At 42.6% G+C, this 23,571-nt stretch overlaps 1 protein-coding gene across 1 annotated transcript in view; it reads right to left on the reverse strand.

Moving 5' to 3' along the window:
• The window catches only part of LOC134226397 (autophagy protein 5), a 77,170-nt gene extending 56,555 nt beyond the window's left edge, over positions 1 to 20,615 (reverse strand). Inside the window, exons 1-3 of the mRNA XM_062707156.1 lie at positions 20,008 to 20,615; positions 19,819 to 19,943; positions 19,659 to 19,756 (exon numbers count right to left, since the gene is read on the reverse strand). Of these exons, the coding sequence (XP_062563140.1) occupies positions 19,659 to 19,756; positions 19,819 to 19,943; positions 20,008 to 20,363 (579 nt within the window). The 5' untranslated portion in view covers positions 20,364 to 20,615. The remainder of the gene's footprint in view (positions 1 to 19,658; positions 19,757 to 19,818; positions 19,944 to 20,007) is intronic.
• Positions 20,616 to 23,571: the final 2,956 nt, after the last annotated feature.

Genomic DNA, 23,571 nt, shown 5'->3' on the forward strand with positions numbered 1-23,571 from the left:
CCCAGGTTTTTTTTACACGGTTTGGTTTTAGTCGATTAAGACCTTCAGCGTGAGTTAACCCCACGTAAAAAATCACAAAAAAATCAAAGAAAATTAAGATAGCATTTTAAAAGTTGTGAAAGTTCAGATTAACCGATCAATTAATGAATTCCATCCGCGTAGAAAAACCTGGGTGTAACTAACTGTTGGAGTCGGACCCAAGTACCATCAATTAAAATATATTAGACTGTCCCATTTTGTACTATAATCCCCCCAACTAAATCGTCTCATCGCTGCTCTCGTCAGCAGTGAGAGAGTGCAAAGGCACTGCAGCCACTGTCCACTGTTGGTGGACTATTCGTAAGAATAGCACAAAGCGAATGTGCACAAATTGTACCTATCAGTTAGTTCCAAATAATATACGAAGTCAAACGGACGTACGGTCGATCTCGGTGTTGTTGTTCGCTATCTATCACGGTCAAGTGGGAAGAAAATTTATTGCGGTGGCAATTACCCTTTCGCGGTGGAAATTTTGGTGGTGTTATAGTCGAGTGCTTCGGTCGGACCTTAGTGAAAAGGTGGACGAGCTTCTTTGGGCCTACCTTTGAAGAATAAGTGCGTTTTCCTGGACACAAAGGGCTTGTGGCGACCCAAGCCCCTGGTCAGTACTCCCGCGTGTGTTTGTTACTGGACTTAGTGCTTTTCGGTGGCTGCTAAGGCAGCGAAGAAAGTCCTTCGATTACCGGAAATTTCGCGCTCGAACATTTTTGGTCCTTTGAGCTGGATCGAAGGCCAAACCGCGGTCGGAAAGTGCTATAAAGTGCCGGTGAAGAACAAAGTGCTGACCATACACGCTAGTCAATTGTGTGGCCATTGTACATTGGCAAGCAAGCGCCATCGCGCTCGGAGGTTGCTACCAAGGCGGGTACACCTCGATAGTGTGTGGAGAGAAACAAAACGATCGCAGTGAAAGTGATATTGCGCGCGCTCGATAGCAACACGTTGTTGGCTAATTGATGAGCCCGTAATCAAAGCGATCGATTAGTGGACGAAGAAAATTTGGTGTGTTTCGTGGAAGAACTTTTCCGCTTGAGAGAGTGTCAAGGCGGACACTACTCTGTTGGTGCAGGAGAAGACATTTTGTGACCATCTTGGGTTCATCTGCGGTCATCAAGCAGGTGATTGAACCCCCAATTGCCGTCGTCATCGAAGCCATTTTCGACGCTGGTAAAGCGTCCTCTTCGATCAAAGCTGTTGTCGGGAAGCTGTTTGCCGGTGTGTGGTGGTGCTAATATCACTACTAGGATTGGAGAGACATCTGCAACAACAATCCGGTGAGTCAGTTCCAGTTATATGCATGTGGCTTGTGGTAGCAATTAAATTGAAAGATAATTCCAACCAAATTGAATTCAACTTCATTTGGTTGACGAAAGTTGGGTGACTTTTTTCCGAATTTGTTAAGTCATTGTGGCAATTGGTGGGAAACGGTACACAATTCAAGTGGAAACCGCTCGCGCCCTTGATTGTGTTGCCGCGTAGGATTGGGTCTGTTCGCGACGGGAAGGAGCAATACGTTCGATTAAAACAACCCTCTCCCGTCGATTTCTTCGTCGCGAAGGCCAATACACCGCGACGGGAAGGATCTGATTCGTTCGATTGTGTGTTCGCCTCGCCGGTTCGGTTTCGCGAAGAAACGAGTAGCTCGCGCCGGGAAGGAGATCCGTTTCGATTTGCTACCGTTTCCGTACGTTTCCCGTGTTTGTGTGCTCGCCGACAATGCCGCCCAAGGAAGAGAAAATCCTCGCGGATAAGGTGGTCCAGCGGCAATCTTTGATCGCTATGCGAAAAGCGGTTGAGAAATTCATCGCTGATTTCGATCCAGTGCGTGACAGGTGCCAAGTGCAAGTGAGAATCGACTCCCTAGACAAAGTGAATACTGCGTTTGCGGAGGTTCAAGATACCATCGAGCGTCTAGATAGCGAAGATCTGGAAGAACATCTTGCCGAAAGAGTAGATTTCGAGCATCGGTATTGTACCGCAAAAGGATTCCTGCTTTCGAAACTCCCCACCGAAGGTAATCAAGCGCAACTGAACGCCTCGTTTGCTGCTCCGCCTGTCAACTTCCACCTCCGCTTACCGCAGATCGACCTCCCACGTTTTAATGGCGATTTCTCACGTTGGTTGTCGTTCCGTGATACATTTTCGTCCATGGTTCACTCCAATGCGGACATACCAACGGTCGCCAAACTGCAATATCTTTTGTAGTCTCTGGAACGGTCGATATCGAAGCCGACAATTACGCTTGCACTTGGGACGCACTCCTCAAGCGATACGACAACCGTCGATTCCTCAAGCGTCAACTTTTCCGGGCACTCTACGATTTGCCAGCAGTGAAGCAGGAGTCTGCTAATCGCATCCACAGCCTGATCGACGATTTTCAGCGCCATGTGAAGGCCCTGAAGAAGCTGAACGAACCTGTGGAGCACTGGGACACACCGCTGGTGAATATTTTGTCGTACAAGCTGGACCAACCCACTTTGCGAGCCTGGGAGGAGAAGACTAGTACGCAGGATGACGTGAAGTATGAAGAGATGGTAGAATTCCTCTATCAGCGCGTACGAGTGCTGAATTCAGTAGGCTACGAGCACCATCAGCATCCAACGCCGTCGGCAAAGGTGGTCGGAAACATTCCAAAACCCACCAAAATCAAGTTCGCAGCCAACGCCGCTGCATCCTCCAATTCCTCCTCACCATGTCTACTGTCTTGTTCCGACAATCACGTCCTACGCAACTGCCCTATCTTCCTCGGGAAGGATGTACGCCTTCGCCGAGAATTCGTCACGTTGAGGCGGTTGTGTTGGAACTGCCTGTGCAGCGGACATCAGTCGAAGAAGTGTACGTCGAAGTTCTCATGTCGTACGTGCCACGAAAGACACCATTCGCTGCTTCATGATCCTGCTTTATCCAAGTCGTCATCGAGTTCAACCGTGTCATCTACTATTCCCGTTCAACAACCGTCTCCGTCCACTAGTGTGGGCACTCGGAGCTCCGCTCCTCCCAATGTCAGCATGGCAGTCCGAACTGCGTGCAATACTGTTTTGTTGGAAACGGTTGTCCTTAATGTCGTTGATGATCACGGACACGAGTACCAGGCAAGGGCCTTACTGGACTCGGCTTCAATGTCCAACTTCATTTCAAAGCCACTAGCAAAGCTGCTGTTCAACCCCCGTTCGAAAGTGGACATATCCATAGCAGGGATCGGCCTCTCCACGCACAGTGTGAAAAGTGCAATTACCGCCACCATTCAGTCGAGAACCCAGGAGTTTTCGACGAAGCTACAGTTCCTTATTCTTAAAAATCCTTCGGCACAGCTGCCGACCATACCACTCAACATCTCGTCGTGGAACATTCCCAGGGTTGGTCTCGCCGACCCTCAGTTCCACATCCCAGGGAGGATAGACCTCGTTATCGGCAGTGAAGCCTTCTGGGAGATTCATAGTGGTCGGAAGATTCCGTTAGGGGACGGACTTCCATGGTTGACTGAAACACCATTCGGATGGGCTGTCGCTGGCACCGCATCCAGTCAACACAATTGTATTCCTCGGATCTGCAACCTTTCTACGAAAGATGATCCGTTAGAAGCTACGCTTCAGAAGTTCTGGGAAATCGAGGACATCTCTGACGGACCAGCACTATCCGTTGAAGAAGATCGTTGTGAGAAGCACTACGTAGCTACTACCACCCGTGATCCTTCTGGAAGGTATATCGTCAGTCTTCCTCGAACCGACAATCCCGATTTTGTCCTAGGAAGCTCAAGGGATATCGCAGATCGCCGTCTTATGAGTGTCGAGCGGCGTCTCGAACGTGATCCTGCCACCAAGGACGCATACCATCGTTTTATGGACGAATACCTCCAGTTAGGGCATATGAAGAAGCTTGTCGATCCGGTAGACGACGATCAACCGCACTGCTACATACCGCACCACGCCGTCTTCAAAGAGTCAAGCACGTCTACAAAGGTTAGGGTCGTTTTCGATGCGTCGTGCAAGACATCCTCCGGATATTCATTAAACGACACACTCTTGGTTGGACCAGTCGTTCAGGAGGATCTGCTCTCCATCGTGCTGCGTTTCCGCATTCGCTGCGTCGCTGTTGTCGCCGACGTGGAGAAAATGTATCGGCAGATGCTCCACCCTCCGGAAGACTGTAAATTCCTTCGGATTCGCTTCCGGACTAACTCCAATGATCCTATTTCCACCTATGAGCTGCAGACGGTGACCTACGGCACCGCGTCTGCTCCATACCTTGCAACGAGGACTCTGCAGCAGATTGCACGCGACAATGGGCGCCAGTTTCCAGCTGCAGTAGATCCAGTCATTTACGATTTCTACGTCGACGACTTCCTTTCGGGCGCTGATAACGTAGAATCTGCAATTGAAGTAAGGCAACAAGTGACATCGATGCTGAAGACTGCAGGCTTCCCAATCAAGAAATGGGCATCGAATGTTCCGGAAGTTCTTCATGGTGTTCCTTCGGAAGATTTAGCCGTTCAACCGCTGCATGAACTTCAGGACGAGCAGGCAGTTTCAACCCTGGGTCTCGTGTGGGAGCCGAGAACCGACGCACTACGGTTCAAAGTCCAACTACCTCCACCGGCCATAGTCCTGACAAAGCGAAAAGTGATGTCTTACATTGCGCAAATCTTCGATCCACTTGGTCTTGTGGGTCCTACAATTGTGGTGGCCAAACTATTCATGCAGCGTCTATGGGCACTGAAGCATAATGGGGAGGCCTGTGAGTGGGATACAGCACTCCCAACCAAGCTACAGGAGGAGTGGAAGGCGTTTCATAACACTCTACATTTACTGAGCGAAGTTCGTGTCCCACGATTTGTTTCGCTTCCAAACGCCGTCAATCTCCAACTCCACTTCTTCGCCGACGCCTCTCAAGGAGCTTACGGATCCTGTTGCTACGTACGAGCAGAAACCAGTGGCGGAGTATCTGTTCAGCTACTGACGGCAAAATCAAAGGTCGCGCCGTTATCCAGTCGACATTCCATCGCCCGGCTGGAACTCTGTGCTGCACGACTATCAACGCAGCTATTCGAGAAGGTGGTTTTTGCCTTGAAGATGTCACCACCCGCTTATTTTTGGACGGACTCCACTACCGTTCTCCATTGGCTACGATCTCCTCCAAGCCGTTGGAAGGCTTTCGTAGCGAACCGAGTGTCACAAATCCAGCACTCGACCGATGTCAGTCACTGGAAGCACGTATCCGGTCTCGACAACCCCGCTGACGATATTTCACGTGGACTCAGCCCTGTCGACATGCTACAATGTAAGCGCTGGTGGAACGGCCCAATCTGGTTATCCCTCGATTCAGATCACTGGCCGAATCTCATTCCCACCGACGAAGAAGCAGAGACTATCACCGAAGAACGCAATGTGTCATACGTTACGATGAGCGTCATACAGAACGAGTTCCATGACAATCTGTTTGCACGTTACTCCAGTTTCTCCAAGCTTCGTCGCGTTACTGCGTTCTGTTTACGATACCTGCAATCCTTGCGAGCACGCGCAGTACTGCGCCGAACGGACGCAGACAGCTACCACCAACTCAGTATTCGCAACGATACCGTTTCTCCAGTCTCCACCGACGAATTGCAACGTGCTGAACTTCATCTGTGTCGGCTAGCTCAACAACAGTCGTTTCCTGCAGAGATCTCTCACCTATCGAGCGGTGAACCAGTCATCAAATCATCCGCCATGAAGTGGCTGAAGCCATACATCGACGAAGATCACATTATTCGCGTCGGTGGCCGGCTGCGGAACGCCACACTCTCCGATTACGTCAAGCATCCTATCGTACTCTCTGCCAAACACCCGCTGTCGACTCTGCTGGCTAGTTTCTTTCACTTGAAGCTACTGCACGCAGGGGCCGCAACTCCTGCTAGCCACACTGCGCCAGAAGTTTTGGATTCTTGGCGGCAGAAATTTGTCCAAATCCGTTTTCCACCATTGCCACACTTGCTTTCGTAGCAAGCCCACACTAGTCCAGCAGAGCACAGCAGATCTTCCGGCATCGCGAGTCTCACCAACTCGTCCATTCTCCGTCTGTGGAGTCGACTACTGTGGACCGTTCCTGTTGAAAGCAACCGTCCGCAATCGTGCTCCAACCAAGGCTTACGTGGCAATTTTCGTTTGCTTCGCCACGAGAGCCGTCCACATCGAGCTTGTTAGCGACCTCACTACAGCTGCTTTCCTGGCAGCCCTCCGTCGTGTGGTTGCTCGAAGAGGAAGAATCGCTGAGCTACACTCGGACAATGCGACAACTTTCAAGGGTGCGTCACACGCACTCAACCGTATCTACCAGATGCTGAAGGTAGACAACAACGATCGGGATCGGATCTTCAATTGGTGTGCGGAGAACGAGATTCGGTGGAAGTTCATTCCGCCACGTGCACCGCACTTTGGCGGGCTTTGGGAGGCTGCCGTCAAGTCAGCAAAGAAGCACCTCCTGAAAACAGTAGGCAACACCAACATTGCCTATGAACAGATGTTGACTCTACTGGCACAGGTCGAAATGTGCCTCAATTCCCGTCCGCTGACTCCGATGCCAAGTGAACCGTCCGATCTGGAGGTCCTAACTCCAGGACATTTTCTCGTCGGGGCCAACCTTCAAGCGGTACCCGATGCTGATTTTCGAGGGATTCCTGACAACCGTCTGGAAGTTTACGATGTGGTTCAGAAGCATCTCCAGAACATCTGGGCCCGCTGGTACCCGGAGTACCTTCAACAGCTGCAGTCACGGGCAACGAAAGGCTGCAATCCCCCGGTCACCGTTGAGGTGGGCCGCATCGTCGTCGTGAAGGAAGACAACATCCCTCCTGCTAGCTGGCCACTCGGGCGTATCATGAAGCTGCACCCGGGCAAGGACGGGGTCGTCCGCGTCGTAACTCTACGCACTGCCCCAGGAAATGACATCGTTCGTGCCATAGCCAAGATCGCTCTACTGCCGTCACCGGATCCAAGCATCTGAAACCGTCGTTCCAGGTAGAGCAACCCGCAAGGGAGAACTTGCTCGAAGCGCACCTGCGCTTAGCACAGGTAATTGCAGTTCCATTCCTTTCAAGCCAAGTCGTTCGATCTACCTGGTCTTCTTTTTTGTTCCCGGTCAACTGCGAGGATCTACGGCGGAGCGATCACTGAACTGATGTCTTCAACAACCACAACCATCCAAAACTACACATGAATTCGTCCAACGCTGTATTGTTGGAACCCCTACGTGTTCCAAGGTGGCCGGAATGTTGGAGCCGGACCCAAGTACCATCAATTAAAATATATTAGACTGTCCCATTTTGTACTATAATCCCCCCAACTAAATCGTCTCATCGCTGCTCTCGTCAGCAGTGAGAGAGTGCAAAGGCACTGCAGCCACTGTCCACTGTTGGTGGACTATTCGTAAGAATAGCACAAAGCGAATGTGCACAAATTGTACCTATCAGTTAGTTCCAAATAATATACGAAGTCAAACGGACGTACGGTCGATCTCGGTGTTGTTGTTCGCTATCTATCACGGTCAAGTGGGAAGAAAATTTATTGCGGTGGCAATTACCCTTTCGCGGTGGAAATTTTGGTGGTGTTATAGTCGAGTGCTTCGGTCGGACCTTAGTGAAAAGGTGGACGAGCTTCTTGGGGCCTACCTTTGAAGAATAAGTGCGTTTTCCTGGACACAAAGGGCTTGTGGCGACCCAAGCCCCTGGTCAGTACTCCCGCGTGTGTTTGTTACTGGACTTAGTGCTTTTCGGTGGCTGCTAAGGCAGCGAAGAAAGTCCTTCGATTACCGGAAAGTTCGCGCTCGAACACTAATTAATAACTATTATATATACTGTGAAATATATTCCAACAACGTTTCTCAGGCAAGTACGATCTCAATACGACCAGTTCAACTCGCGTAAAAAATCTCGATTCCAGCCAAAACGCCGCAACGCTTCATCTAGCTGAAAATTGTTTCAACGTCATTGCTCGAAATGATGCGCAATTCTTGTGCGCCTACTACCAGAATGTCAGGGGCCTACGCACGAAAACGACAGATTTGGAACTACGATTGTTGGCTTGTGATTACGACATAGTAGTTATAACCGAAAGGGGCCCTCCTTAGCCGTGCGGTAAGACGCGCGGCTACAAAGCAAGACCATGCTGAGGGTGGCTGGGTTCGATTCCCGGTGCCAGTCTAGGCAATTTTCGGATTGGAAATTGTCTCGACTTCCCTGGGCATAAAAGTATCATCGTGCCAGCCTCATGATATACGAATGCAAAAATGGTAACCTGGCTTAGAAACCTCGCAGTTAATAACTGTGGAAGTGCTCAATGAACACTAAGCTGCGAGGCGGCTCTGTCCCAGTATGGGGATGTAATGTCAATAAGAAGAAGAAGAAGAAGAAGTTTTAACCGAAACGTGGCTACGGTCTGATATATGCAATTCAGAACTCTCGTCGGACTACACGATATTTCTTTGTGATCGTAGTGAGTCCACCAGCAACCTTTGTAGAGGTGGGGGTGTGCTAATTGCTGTGAAACATGAACTAAATTGTTTCGAGGTGACCCTCGATGGCTGCATCGAACTCGAGCAAGTCGTATTGTGCGTGAAACTTCCAAATCGATCCGTATATATCTTTGGAATTTACCTGCGTCCAAAATCTGATCCAGCGCTCTACTCCGCCCATTTCTCCGCCGTTCAACGAGTTTCAGACATGTCTTTGGACAACGATATCATTCTACTACTAGGGGACTACAATCTCCCTAAAATAAAATTAACGTGTCCCCCAGCCAGCCATTGATTAAAATGATATAAGAAAATTCCGAATAATAAAATTATAATGAACCTATGCTACTACACGTCACGCGTGCTTATTTTTGGATTGACAGGTCTGTTGCTCAATCGGAATGACACTGACATTACAGTTTACAGTTTGAATTCCTATTGGAACATTTTCTGTCTTCATGTGAAGTGTCTTCAGTGTCAATGAGTGTTTGGTGTGTTTAAAAACGAAGCGATCAAAAGCGGTTGTTCAATTTTTTCGTAGGTAGTTGTGAATATCATTTTTTTTTTTCAAAAAGGGAAAATGGAAATTGAATCGGAACAACTAATTACCCTTGTTTTCACCAGAAAACCTTTGTGGGATAAAACATCGAAGCTATATTGGAACAAGTTACTTGTTGATAAGCTATGGCGGCAAGTTTCTAATGAGTTGGAATCAGATGCAATCGGTAAATATTACATTTGACTATTTTAATGAAAAAATAGTCTATTTTTTCCATAACATAACCATAACAGCGGACGAAGTTAAGAAAAAGTGGAAAAATCTACGAAATTCTTCCGGAACGGAGCTGAAGAAAATTCCAGAAGGACGATCCGAAGATGGTGCTCTTTTGAATTTCGAATCATACACCACATGGCCTTATTTCGAATCTACTTTGTTTCTTACAGATTAAATGACCTCTAGAAAATCAGGAGGTAATCTTCCACCCTGTCGCGGCGAAAATGAAGAAGATTGGAATGAAGCAGACCTCCAGCAACCAGAGGCGAGCCAGCCTGGGGCTGCAAGTCTCCTTAATAAAGATAAAAAAAAAAAAAAACCTCCAGCAAGCTGGTCAGTTGGTACCTACTGAAGATGGAGTCGAGGACAGGGATGCATACGAGGTTCAATCCATCGCACAGGCCAACGCTCAACCGATATTGCAATCAATTCGATCTGGAAAACGAACTACTGACCACGAAGATGAGAATAGGAATAAATACGAGGACCACGGACCAATACGAGGGGCCCTCCTTAGCCGTGCGGTAAGACGCGCGGCTATAAAGCAAGACCATGCTGAGGGTGGCTGGGTTCGATTCCCGGTGCCGGTCTAGGCAATTTCCGGATTGGAAATTGTCTCGACTTCCCTGGGCATAAAAGTATCATCGTGTTAGCCTCATGATATACGAATGCAAAAATGGTAACTTGGCTTAGAAACCTCGCAGTTAATAACTGTGGAAGTGCTTAATGAACATTAAGCTGCGAGGCGGCTCTGTCCCAGTGTGGGTATGTAATGCCAATAAGAAGAAGAAGAAGAAGAAGAACGAGGACCGGAAGCTGAGACTGCTCGAAAAGAAGGTAGATAAACAAAGGAGGTAGATACTACAAAGGACGAAGATGAAGACGAAGCATTCTTCAAAAGCATACTTCCACATGTAAAGAAACTGAGGCCGGAAGACAAGTTAGTGTTCCGGATGGAAATACAGAGCGTTGTTCAGAACCATGTGTATGGAAAACCTAAGAGGACACAAATCATGCAAAACTCCACGCCGTTGCACACAAATGTTGAAATAAGGACTCCACAGCCTTCATGCTCATACCAACGAACTCCAAGCCGACAGCAGACTCAAAGTGTTTCTATCGAGTACGATGACCAGGACGAAGATAATGGCAACACAATGACAACAACAGCTTACTCTCCTATGATTACCGCCGAAAGGCAATATTACTCAGTGATAACATCGCCTATTTCCAGTGTAGAAACACAACAATAAGGGTAATTTTGAACTGTAAACATTTATTTTTCCTTAAATACATAAATTCGAAGCTGACTTTATAGTGTATTTCTGGCCATGAATCTCTTGAAATAGTCGCGAATAAAACGTCCAGAATTTGTACTGATTTTGCTAGGAGGCGTTGACACATTGTCGGCTCTCCTCCCAATGTAATCGGCGGCCTCTTCCAGCTGTAAGCTGACTCCTTCATGGTCAATAATCACGTTGTGTAGGATACATATCGCTTTGACTATATCATCACCAAGTTTTGGTGATATCTCAATAGGTTTAAGTAGAATCCTCCATTTTGAGCTCATTATGCCGAACGCACATTCAACGCATTTTCTTGCTCTTGACAACCTTGAGTTGAAATACGCAAGTGAAGTAGTCAACTGGTTTCGTGGGTATGGACGGATCAAGTGTCGTACCAATGGATATGCTTCGTCTCCAACAAAGACGTATGGCATTTTCATGGTTAGTTCGTTATCGGGTAGTAAAGCATCTGGTGGAACATTGAGTTTTCCTTTGATCAAAAGTTGATACATATCAGAAGAGCTGAACGTTCCAGCATCGCTCTGCTTACCGTATCCACCGATTTCCACCATCAAGAACTTACTGTTTGCGTCTGCGACGGCTTGCAAAACGGTTGAATGGTACCCTTTATAATTGTACATTGAACCGGAACCAGGTGGGCATCTCATTCGGATGTGCTTGCCGTCAATCGCACCGATACAGTTCGGGAAATTCCACTTTTGCCAATATTCATCCGCCACTAATTTGAACATTTGCTCGGTTGGTGCTGGTGTAAATGGGCTGGAGGGTGTCCCATAAAACCTGACACGTTTCTGTAACTATCGCTGCAACCGTTGAGCGTCCCATACGAAACGAAAATCCGAGAGTAGTAAACGATGATCCAGTTGCTATAAATCTGCAAGAAATGTGATAAGTCTTTTAAAATAATTTGAAAATACAATATTTCTTACCTGATAGTGATAATCAACCGTTCACAGGGTAAAATCGGTTCTCTATTGCAGTTTGTCCAATTTTTCATCAGTTTCCTTTCAATCAAACTCAAAATCACATCGAAAGTGTCCATTCTAGTGAATGAACTTCTCCGGATATTCACGTAGGTCATCGTATAGCCTGTAAAACTCCCCATCGCGTTTCCCGTTACGATTTATTGAATGAATGGCAAACTCTCTTCTTGTTCCCATTAAAAAGTTAATTGTGCTTGATGAAGCGAAATATTCTTCATCTGACGAATCCATCTCTAAACTTGTTTATTTGTTGCGTACACGGAGAAAAAACAGTCCAGTTTCCAGTTTGAACCAAAACAAAATCACAGCACAAATTTGAAAACTTCGGAAAATTCCGAAGTGGTGGGTTACTGTACATTTTTAGTTTAGAACAACTATTTTTTTACTAATTAATGATTTGAGTGTATTACTTCTACGTGAGGTTTTTTTTAGTTGTTTTGAATTTGTCGCATAAAAACTAAAATAATGGTTGTTTAAAACAAGAATTAGTTGAAATGGACCATTTTTTAATTTGTTCCAACTAACATCCCAATTTAAATCAAAATATTTTATATGCAACTTGGTTAAATTTACCATATATTTTTTCCGTGTACCAATCACATGTGTGACACTTTCAAAAACGCTTCCAGTATGTCGTACCTCCTTTGATCGCCGCTTCGCTTCTCTCCAGCCTCTTCGCTTCGCTTCGCTTCTCTCCTCTTCGCTCCCAGTATGTCATCAGCCTTACCATCAGTGGCGTTTTGACGACGATATCAACGGCTTGCTTCCCGTAAATGCATCTAGCGAGCAAGAAATTTCTCTAGTCGAATCAATCTCTGCCAGCGGTCTGGTGCAAATCAACTACATTTCGAATTGTAATACAGGCATACCTCGATAGTACGTACCCTCGATTGTACGTACATTTTACCTCGATAGTACGTACACCGAAAAAAATTTTTTTTCGTTCAATTCTCTGTACGATTTTACTTAAAGTTTGAATATATTTTAATCATACTACATGCGTGGGGTCCTTCATATGCTACGTAATAATTTTACATCTGATTTAAACATCATTATTGTGATAACGAATTTAGTAGAAAAACTTTAAAAAAGCAGCGTGTCATAAATGTTTGACAGTCTTACGTAACACAAATTATACTATTATTTTGAACAATTTAAGGAACATCTGAAACAGCTGATTACATATTCAGTTTTTACAGTAAGTTTAGTTCCAATCTATGCACTTGTCGATGACAAAACAAAATTTGAAAAAAATAGCAGCGTTACCAAAATGAGGATAAATTTATTTGGTCGAATAGTTATTTTTATTTTATTTATTTTGTTATTTTTTTCAGTTATTTATTTATTTGGTATAATTCCCAGTAGTTCATTGAAACATTCGTCAGTGGATTCCACTAGAGATTCAATCAAGAGTTCCTTCTAAGATTCCTCTAAAATTTTCTTACAAACATTCCTCCGGAAGTTCCTCAGCAATTCATCCGGAAGCTCCTCCAGAAATTATTCCGGAAGTTCCACCAGGAATTCCTCTGGTAGTTCATCCAAAAATTTTACTAAGACTCATGGGAATGCGCTAGTCAATTTTTTCCACATTTTTTCCGTGGAAAATTCCTACGAACATCCATCTTAAATTATTGCCAAGTATTTCTCCGTTAATTATTTCAAATATATCCAAAATTTCCCCTTTTTTTCTTGGTGATTTTTTCAGCAATTTACTCAGAAATTCCCTTAGAAATATCTACGTCTCCTTTCCCAGAACTTCCACCAGAAAATCATTCTGATATTCCACCAAGACTTCTTCATTGATTACTTCTAGGTTTTTCCAGAAATTCCCTTTGAATTTCTTCAGTAGCTAACGTGCAAGCCCTTGATATCCAAGAACTCTTCTGGAGAAATTGTTCATTGATTTTTTTCTTCGGGAATTCTCCCGGAAATTTCTTGAGAAATTCGTCTGCAAATTAATATGTCTATTTCTCCAAATATTCTTCCTGAATTTTCATCAAAACTCTTTCGAGTACCTCCAAAAAAAACCTTTTAAATTCCTCTGGAACTTATTTAATGAATTCTCCCGGAAGATCCTACCGGAATTCTCAAGGTTGCTGCAGGTACTCCGCCGTTTGGGGTCTAATGGCCATGTTGCCAAAGATATTTTCCCACGTCGCACTTTTAGGTCAGAGATCAGCTCCACGCTAGTTTCAGTTGTGAATAGATCGCCAACCAATGATTAAGATTTAAAGGCTTTATCGACAAACATTACATCAATTCGTCGAGTTAAATTGTTCGGTGTATGAAAGGTGTATGTACGGGCCTCCTATCAAAATGTTTGGAGTGGACATATAACCGTTTCGGACATATAGCCTTGGTGTACGAGAAAGGTAAAATCGATTCTAAAGACGAGGAAATTAAAATAACTTAGAAAAATCGTTTTTTACATATTCAAAATCAGTTTTCTTGTTATCTTTATACTCATCTTAGTGTTATGAATTCATATAACTACGATTCATAAAAAAGGTTCCTCCAAACCAACGCGATGCGGCTGTTGCCATAGCCGACAGTTTGTCGCTTTGGTAAGGAAGCGTCAATGGAGCCAATAGAGTCGCAACGACACTGACAGCTCAGGGCAACCTTGAAGCGTTTCATTCCCATAAAATTTATAGGGGAAATCAATAAAATACGTTACGTAAAATGTAGTGATCTATCAACCATCTCCAATCGTCGCGTTTTGTAGTAACATGCATAATTATATTATATTAGATGTCATCTTTAAAACGTCGCAAATATGCTTAGAGTACAGAGCTTTCTATCAACATTTTGGCTTCCAGGTAATTTTATAAACATTCTTCTACTCCTTTAACGAGAACAGAAATGCACTCCGATCTTCCTATAACGAGCTTCTTGACTCCTGCTACCGTAGACACCCGGACAACTTGCAGTCAAATTTGAAGAACAACCCCTCTATGTTTTGGAAGTTTGTGAAATCTCAGAAGCCAAGTAACCAAATTCCGAAGACAGTGAATTACGGTAACGCTAATGCAACTACATCTAACGAGGCTGCGAACCTTTTTGCGGCATTCTTTCAAAGCGTATTCAATGCAACATCTCTGCCTCCAGCCCACGCAGCAGGCTTCCAGAATGTCCCAGTCGATGAAATACGTCTTCCAAAGGTGCAGGAGTGGACTGCTTAACGCCCTATCTCCTGAAAAGCTGTGCCGAATCTTTTGCGACTCCACTACTACTGCTTTTCAATCAATCGATAAAAGACAATAAGTTCCCGGAATTATGGAGAACTGCAAAAATGATCCCTGTCCACAAATCAGGAAGTAGGCGCAATGTTGAAAACGACAATAACGGGAGAATCTTTTGAATTTCGCCTCAAAAAAATGATGAACTTCCCCAGATAATTCTTCAAGTTTTTCCAGAATATTCATTTGAAAACTATTTTCAGATGTTCCACGGGAACTACTATCAAGTTTCAAGAACTCTTTGGAATTAGCAAGAGGAGCTTTTTTGTATTTACCAAAGAAATTTGTTGGGGATTTACATGAGAATCTCTTCAGAGTTTTTACGGAAAGTTGTTCCAAATTTCTACAGGAAAATATTCGGAATATTCACGGAAAGTTCCTATTGAGTCTCTGTTGAGTATTCTTTGAAATTCACACACAAAAATTGTGACTAGTAAAAGAGATGCTTCAACGTTGAATTCCCCAATCTAGATCAATGTTTTTTGTTTTTTGTCCTTTATTGGAGTGATTTTTTTTTCGCAGGAAGAAGTTCATCATTAAACGTTTAAATAGGCATAGCCAACTTAAAAACATCGGAAAAATTCTCGGAATTTTTGATGTTTGTTTTTGGATTTCTTGAGAAAATTCTTTCTATTTTCGATTAAAAATTCTTGGTAAGTTCCATTGACCGAAAGTGACAGACGGCCGAGCTGGTAATTTGGCCGAAAAAGCCGTTTGCCCTAACAGGTTGTCTGGCCGAAACGATCGTTCGCCAAAAAATGGTAAAAATTTTATTTGGTCCAACGAGGCCTCTCTATTTTTAAGTCGATATTGGACTTTAGGTCAAAAGACATCTAGCCAGGTACCATTTGATTTAGCAAAACGTTTCAGGGATACTGTTACTGTTATCAGATCAAAACTGGTTTGACCGAAAATGTAGTTTAGCCGAAAGCGATGTACAGCCAAAAGGAAAATTTGGACGGACTTTTAAAAAGCTGGTTACAAAAAAACAGGGCATTTGGCTGAAAATGCCGTTCAGGAGAAAAAGTCGTTCGATCGAATGTACATCATTTGACCAAAAATGCCGTTTAGTAAAAAATGTCATTTGGCAGAAAGAGCCATTTGGTCCAAAAATGTCCTTTCTGCTTCCTTCTTCGAAAAGTGTCGTTTGGCTGAATTGATCATTTAGCCAAAAAAGACGTTTAGCCGAATAGGTCATTTGACAGAAAATGCCGTTCGGCCAGAAGGGTTGTTTTGCAGAAAGGACATTTGCGGGCCAAATTACCATTCCTTCCAAACGGGATTTTCGGTCAAATGATCTATTCGGTTAAACATTTTTTTCGGCCAAATTACCAGTTTGGCCAAATGCATATTTCGGCTGTATGTTGTTTTCGGTCAAACTACATTTTTGGTCAAACCATTTAAACGGATAAACGTTCAATTCGGATCAATGAGATTGTGTATCGACTTAAAAATAGAGAGGTTACGAAATTTCGTTCAACGGTCGTTTGACAAAAGGCCTTTTCAACGTAAATGTCATTAGGCCAAACGGATGGATATTTAGATTAAACTACCCATTGAGTTATTGACATTTTGAACGATATTTTCGGACAAATGACCTATTTTGTCAAACGACCTTATCGGCCAAACGGCATTTTGGGCTGATTACCTATTGAAAAAGACTGATAAGGGAAAACGACTTTTTCGGCCAATCTACCAGTTCGGACATACGGCTTTCGACCAATGGAATTTCCTAAGAATTTGTTATGAACAATACACTGCGGTTCTACACATTATTGTCCCATGTTACCTTTGATGGAAAAATCCAAACTCAATTCAATTTTTTTCCACTGATTTCAAAATCGATTGGATCTTAAAATTTAACAAATATTTTTGGGATGTTATGAGCATAGGCAAGACTTTTCCAGGATATAAAACGAATTACGACTTATTCAAACGGTTTTCAGTCTCTATCATCATCAAAAAGCAACTTCATTTTTTCGGTGGGACAAATTGACTTGAGTTAACGATTTTTCGTCAAAGGTAACATGGGAAAATTATGCGTAGAACGGCAGTACACTAGTCGTTCGATAATTGCTTGTTTTCGTTTCAATTAGCCAATGGCTTTCGCTAACTGCGACGCAAACAATTGTCAGACGTTGTCAAAATAGAAGTGCATCTAATTGTTCACCGCTATGCAGCTATCATCGACTTTAACATCTTTAAGCGCAGCTGTCCGATAAGTGCAAAACTGATGTAACTTTCGAAATGCAGTTAAAAGCATTGCAGTTAAATGACTTTCAGTTATCGAACGTCTGCTGTACAAAGAATTTCCCGTAGAAATCTAATAATTTCGAATAATTTTTCGTTGGAACATTTTGAATAATCTTCCGCGGAAATTCTAAACAAGTTTCTGTTAAACTTACGGAGAATTTCTTCTGAACATTCCAGAGATTTTTTCTCGAAAACTCTTAAGAGTCTCCAGCGAATATTCTTAAGAACAAACTAGTCGTCTTTATTATTCTAGACTGAGAAAGCCAACGGTAAAACACTCATTCTACCAGCCGCACTTTTCTACAATTATCAATTATCAATGTTTTGTGCAAATTTGAAAGAATACTCAACAGGAACTTTTCATAAATTTCCGAATTCTTTCCTGTATAACTTAAGAAGATTTTTTTGTGAAAATTCTGAAGTTTCTCATGTAAATTGCGACAAATTTTCTGCTAAAATTCCACACAATTTTATTGAGGAATTCAAAAAAGCTTCTCTTGGTAATTTCAAAGATTTCTCGAACCTTCAAACAATCCGTAAATATTTTCCACATTTTAGAAAAAAATATAGATTTTTTTTTTGAGAAGTTCATTAGATTTTTCATGCGAAATTCAAAAGATTCTTCTTTTAATTGAAATTTAATTTGAAATCACTCCCATAAACAAAATTATTTTGCAGTTACTTGGCTGTCAGACATTTCCCGCTCTTCGAATTTCTCTTTCCACGCTGCATGAGAGCGCACAAATGCGCTAGACTCTACATGACTTTACGATTGTTTACATACATTCATGCTACAATCAGCTGCTGAATCTCGTGAAATTTCGTAACGAGTGCTTTTTAGTTGCATTACCACAAATTTTCCACTCGAAATATAATGTGAGAATATTTGTTACAAAGAATACAAAACTCAAACAAAGTTTATTTTTATTTTTTCCCAAAATAATAACAATACTTCTCAATATTAGATCAGAATCGAACATAACCACAATCTTCAATGTTTGGCTCCGGCACAATAGAAAATTTTGGCTTCAATGTGACAACCAAATCTATTCTATCCGCACCACCCAGGTTATTATGACTACTTTTTTTGTGTTTGTGTTTGGGACTATAACATAAATTGTGCTCAACAATAATGCTGTCCAATGAGCAGCTCGAAGTTGTTCCCGTCCTGCTCTTTCTTTTTTGTCAACAAATGGGCATGAGAGGGCATGAGCAGGACAGGGAGAAACTTCGAGCTACTTCAAGCTCTCATTGGACAGCACTAATATCTTGCACACTCAGCGAACTGGACTAGTGAAATTCATAACTGGCGCCTTATGAATCTTCGACTGATTATCACACCGACAGTGCTTCTTATACGCAGTTACATTCTCGAAAATTCAAGCGTCGAAGACCCCGACGTTCATGGATCAAACCCAGTCTGCAGAACTTTTAAAATAAAAATCTCGTGTTGGCTTGAGAAATGGATTGCGAGTTATTTGACTATGCGTCCAATTTGGGAATCTCGAGCTCATTCAGTAGCCACTAGATTGCAAAGGCCGACGGAGGTCCTTCGTAGCTTAGTTGGTTAAAGCACCAGTCTAGCGTACTGTAGGGTCATGGGTTCGAGTCCCATAGAAAGGAAAGTGATTACCTCCAATACATTTTCCAAAGCAATATCTTCCACATAACGTACATATTCACATATGAGTTTTCACAACATTGTAAATTAATGTCCAAGTCGGGTGGTTTAATCCCCGGAACTAGGCAATTAACTTTGATTGAACTAAATGACCTTTTAAAACACGTGCTTGCCCATAATAAAGAGGCCCGCACATAGGATACGTTTGGCACATTTCCCATAAGAAAACTGTCAAACGCAAAGCAAACGAATCCTATGTGCGGGACTGCGAAACAGTGAACGCCTTTTAAAGCACGCATTTGCCCGAACTAATGCGCAAGATTAAATGACACCTTCTTTTAAAGCATCAGCTTCTGCGGAAGCATTTTCAAAACTAATGCTTCCTTCTTTTTAAGCACGCATCTGCCCGGAAAAATTGGGGGAGTAAATTACACTTTATTTTAAAGCACGCACTTGCCCGGAATAATACGAAAGAGTGAAAGCACGCATTTCCCCGGAATAAGGTGGAAGAGTAAATAACTTCCTTTAAAGCACGCATTTAAGGGGCGGGCAGTGATATGGGAAGTGTACCGGTTTTGGTCACCTTATTGCCGAATTTGGCCAACCACGGTACGTAGCTACGGGTGGTTTTTGGACATAACACCCGAGACAAAATTTATTTTAGAATTCTTTTTTTTTTGAAAGAAAAAATGTTCAGAAATCAACCATCATTTCATTATCATTCAGTATTCAGCCAATAACTCATTCCAGAGGCATATTTCCTAAAAGTGTTGTATGGCGGCCTTCTAACGCTATTTACCCTCTACATTTTTGTCTAAGGGTACATTGCTGTCCTATATTTAAAGCGTGAAACGCTAGTATCACCTAATATACTAAATGATAATAAATGTTAATATATTCTGTGTCACTGTGTCTCGTTTTACACTAAGATAGAATAAGATAGGAACAAATACTCACCTCGGCATAACATCGAACTGGAATGTGTTTGAAACCGTCTTGGTCCGGAATAGGTTCCATCAATCGCCGATTAACGGCCCAGAATTGGTCAAATTTATCTAAAATTATCATTAAGCTATATTCTAACTGTTTAACATTCGGTAATCCAATCATCGCATACCATTAACTAATCCCAACCAGAGCTGATTGTGGTCCTTCTTTTGCATAGCTGAAACCACTTGACCACGATGCTTCAGCACGTCCGCTTCCTTCAACCCGGACATGAAATGTGCTTCAACGATGTCTCTGAAAAACAAAATCATCTCGTTATCATAAATCAATCTCGTTACTTCGCCACAATCGCAAGTACTTGTTGGGGCACCGGAACAACACATCCTCCGGAAATTTGGAAAAGTGTACTGTCACAAGCCACGGCAGAATGGCATCGCTGCCGATTAGCAAATCAAACAACACCCCGATCGGATAGTGCCACTTGAGCGGCGTTCCATTGCTGTCCATCCACATTTCGCCGTCCTGCAGTTCGTTGGAAACGAACCGGAGGAAGTGCTTCCGCACCTTGTCCGAAACCAGCGGGAAATAACTCAGACGCGGAATCAATAGAAAGAACTGTTCCGGTTCCACATCGGTCTCGTCCGGAGCCAGTTGGAATTGAATCGGGATTTTACCTTCCCAAATTTCACGCAGGATTTCACGATCGTTTGCCATTGTTGTGAGTAGTGGAAACACGAAAACCGGCACCACACAAAGAAACCCAAGAGCTCTGATCTTTTTACAATAAAACGAGGACTATCTCAGTCACATCACAAATCGAACCAGCACAACTTCAGTAATTTAAAATTAATAAATCGGATTGAATGATACAAAAAGCTTGAAATTATTCACTATTTTCACTTGATATTATTTTTGCCTGCTCAGTGGTTGTTTTTGTTTGTGTTGTGTTGTCAAACTTTTCATCGTGATCTCGGCTGTCAAAAATATCGATGACGATAGGGTGGAAAGCCGGCGGCAACCATGAAAGTATCGTCGATTTGAGTGAAAAGCCGACTGTTCTTAAATTGACCTCCCGAATAGAAATTAAATATCGAAATCGATTCATTATGCAACGTACACACCAGTCAAGCAGTTGGACGAACATTGACTCCGCCCCCAAGAAAACGCATCGGTTGCTGCTTTGTTTGAACGTGTGTGAAGTTGTTCGAACAACCATTTGACAGTTGGCGGCTCGGTTGGAAAAAAATAAAACGGTTTGATTTTGGTTTGAGTTGTCGGGGGTGGAGTCAAGGTTCACCGAACATGTTTGAGCATTTGTAGTGAAGTTGAACAAACTCCCATATATTTTTTGATGGTTGGTGTTCGAGTTGGTGCTTCGGTCGTTCGTGTGTGATATTGTTGGTCGAATAAATTGGTTGTTCGTGTCGCTGTTGGTGAAACTTGACGAATGTTTGAATAAACGAGAGGTGGAGTCAATGTTGGTCAAACTGCTTGACCGTGTGTACGTTCCATTAAAATTATTCAACATCTGAAAGCAAGATTACAGGCGCGAGTATTAGTCGTTTGGCAGCGCAGTATCGTCACTTGACATTTAACCGGTCGCTACTAAATGAGCTGCTATAACAGTAGCGCAACTGACAGGTGAAGGTGATCAAAATACTCGCGCCCATTAATGATGCTCTAATCACATCGTATCATGGAATAATATTGTGGAATAACTCGATATCCAGATTTTCCCGACTGCTTTTATGAAAAGATATTGTCGCGCTTATCTTTTTCTAGAATGTTGCGGCGGTCATACACTCGCAGGCTCGACTGCGAAGGTAAACGTCAAGATAGCCGCAGTGTTAAAAGATAGGCAGAAATTTCCCGCTTAAAACAAAACCACGTGCTTTTCGCAAAATGACAGCAGTGTTCGATTGTATTAGTGAGGGGCAACCCGAATAAAAAATATAATACAAAAACTATATAACGTAATGTAACATTACTATTGAAAACAATAGGTTTCCATTAAATTTTAATGTTGGCATAACTGTAGAATCACAATACGATTTATTGTAATGAACCATTCAATGAATCGTAATCGAAGTTTTCGTAATAGAATACCCAAATAACCGTAAGCATTAGTTTTAGGCTTTAAATCAGCATCAATGATGCTTCAAAGCATTATAACAGCCTTGCAAATGTTTCGAAGCTCTTATTCAACATTATATCAGCATCGTTAATGCTGCAAGATAAAATGTTTATTAACATTAAATTAGCATTACATTAGCAATAAAATCGTAATAAAAGCAGTGTTTAATGCAGTCAGTTGGAACTTCTGTATGTAGTAGTGAGACTTTTCTCGGATGATTTTCTACCGGCAAATAAAAGATAATGGTTTAAGTATACCTTTCGGCAGCAAGACATGAAATCGCATCCGTGGCCGAAAGAGCAAAGGAGGACTACTTCGTGGAACCTGTGCAATGCTTCCAGGTTCGAGACCCATATGTAGAACATTCTACGTAAAAATTACAAAACAATATCATCAGCATAACTTTCTAAATAATATAAATAACTGGAATCACTAAATAATGGTAAATTAGATTTTTTTTGTTTTCCCGAATTTTCTAATCCGTATCATTTGTCGTGATTCGTCAGTTGTTTATTAAATATAGACAGCTGATCAGCTGCCCGCAAAAGCTCTTCGAAAGCGCCCGAGAAATTCGCCCGAAAAAAACGGGCGAAGAAAATCTGACGTTTCTCTTTCAGCCCTATATAAGCATCACTAATGCAACAAATGAGCTTTCATCTATGCATTACAATAGCATGCTAATTCGCCTTTTCCGGCATTATATCAGCATTGTAACTGCACTGAAAGCTGATAAGCATTAAACGGGCAGCATTACGTGCAGTTATAAAGCTGAATTAAAGCAGCGTTTTAATGCTTACGGTTACTTGGGTATACGGGTGGTTAAGCATCGTAACAATACAAAATTTAGCATTTTTCCATACATTTTTATTTGAAAAACTATAGACTATAATGTTTTTCTATTGTATGAAATATTACAAGCTGGAAAAAAATGTGTGACATATTTCACATTTTTCTTCCAGTGTTGGATGCGAGGTCGGTAAAGCAGAACTAAAAGTTGATTCCGCCAAAAATAATATTTTGACATGTTTACATTCTATATTTTTTTGCATTTATTTAAATTTTGCGTTTCGAACCAATGATGGTTTGTAGTGTTGTGTGTGTCCCTGTGTCTTTCCCCACTGGTCCATGAGAGATCGTTAGAGGGGATTGAGTTGGCAGCGAAGATGTTTTTCAGGTATGTAATGTTTTAGAATGGGCAAGTGATTTGAATAGTTCTGTTGAATTCAATTGAGTAGCCAAGTTGATCGTTTTTAATATTGGTTCAATTGAAGTGAATTATAGAGTTTTTCAGATGTTAAATTCACGTACCAGTCAAATAACTTGTTCAATTCACTTGCCCAATCTAGCGTCAGAGATAAAAATATTAAATTATGTTTAATCGATTGTAGGATGTTAATTCCATCACTATTTCCCTGATGGCCAAATGATGAAGAACCGTCAGGTGGATTTACGATTCCGAAAATTCTACTGTAAAGGTGTGTTTTTTTATTATCTGTATTATGAGTAAAAACTCTAAGGATGACGGCAAAGATAACGACATAGTTATTCCATCATATAATACTTTGAGAATAGGTACCACTACCGAATGATAACGATTGGCAATTCCCGGCAGGGACTCTTATTCTCGGCATAAAACCAATTATTGCAATGCTATTTCGAAGAAAACTTCATCATTGCGCTTGCACAAAGCTAATCAATAATATTCTGTAGAAGGATTTGAAGAGCCTGAAGGGAATGCATGTCGTTTTTACAAATGTTAGGTACAATAATAACATGATAATATTCACG

The sequence above is a fragment of the Armigeres subalbatus genome, chromosome 3, assembly GCF_024139115.2.
Source record: "Armigeres subalbatus isolate Guangzhou_Male chromosome 3, GZ_Asu_2, whole genome shotgun sequence".
Lineage (NCBI taxonomy): Eukaryota > Metazoa > Arthropoda > Insecta > Diptera > Culicidae > Armigeres > Armigeres subalbatus.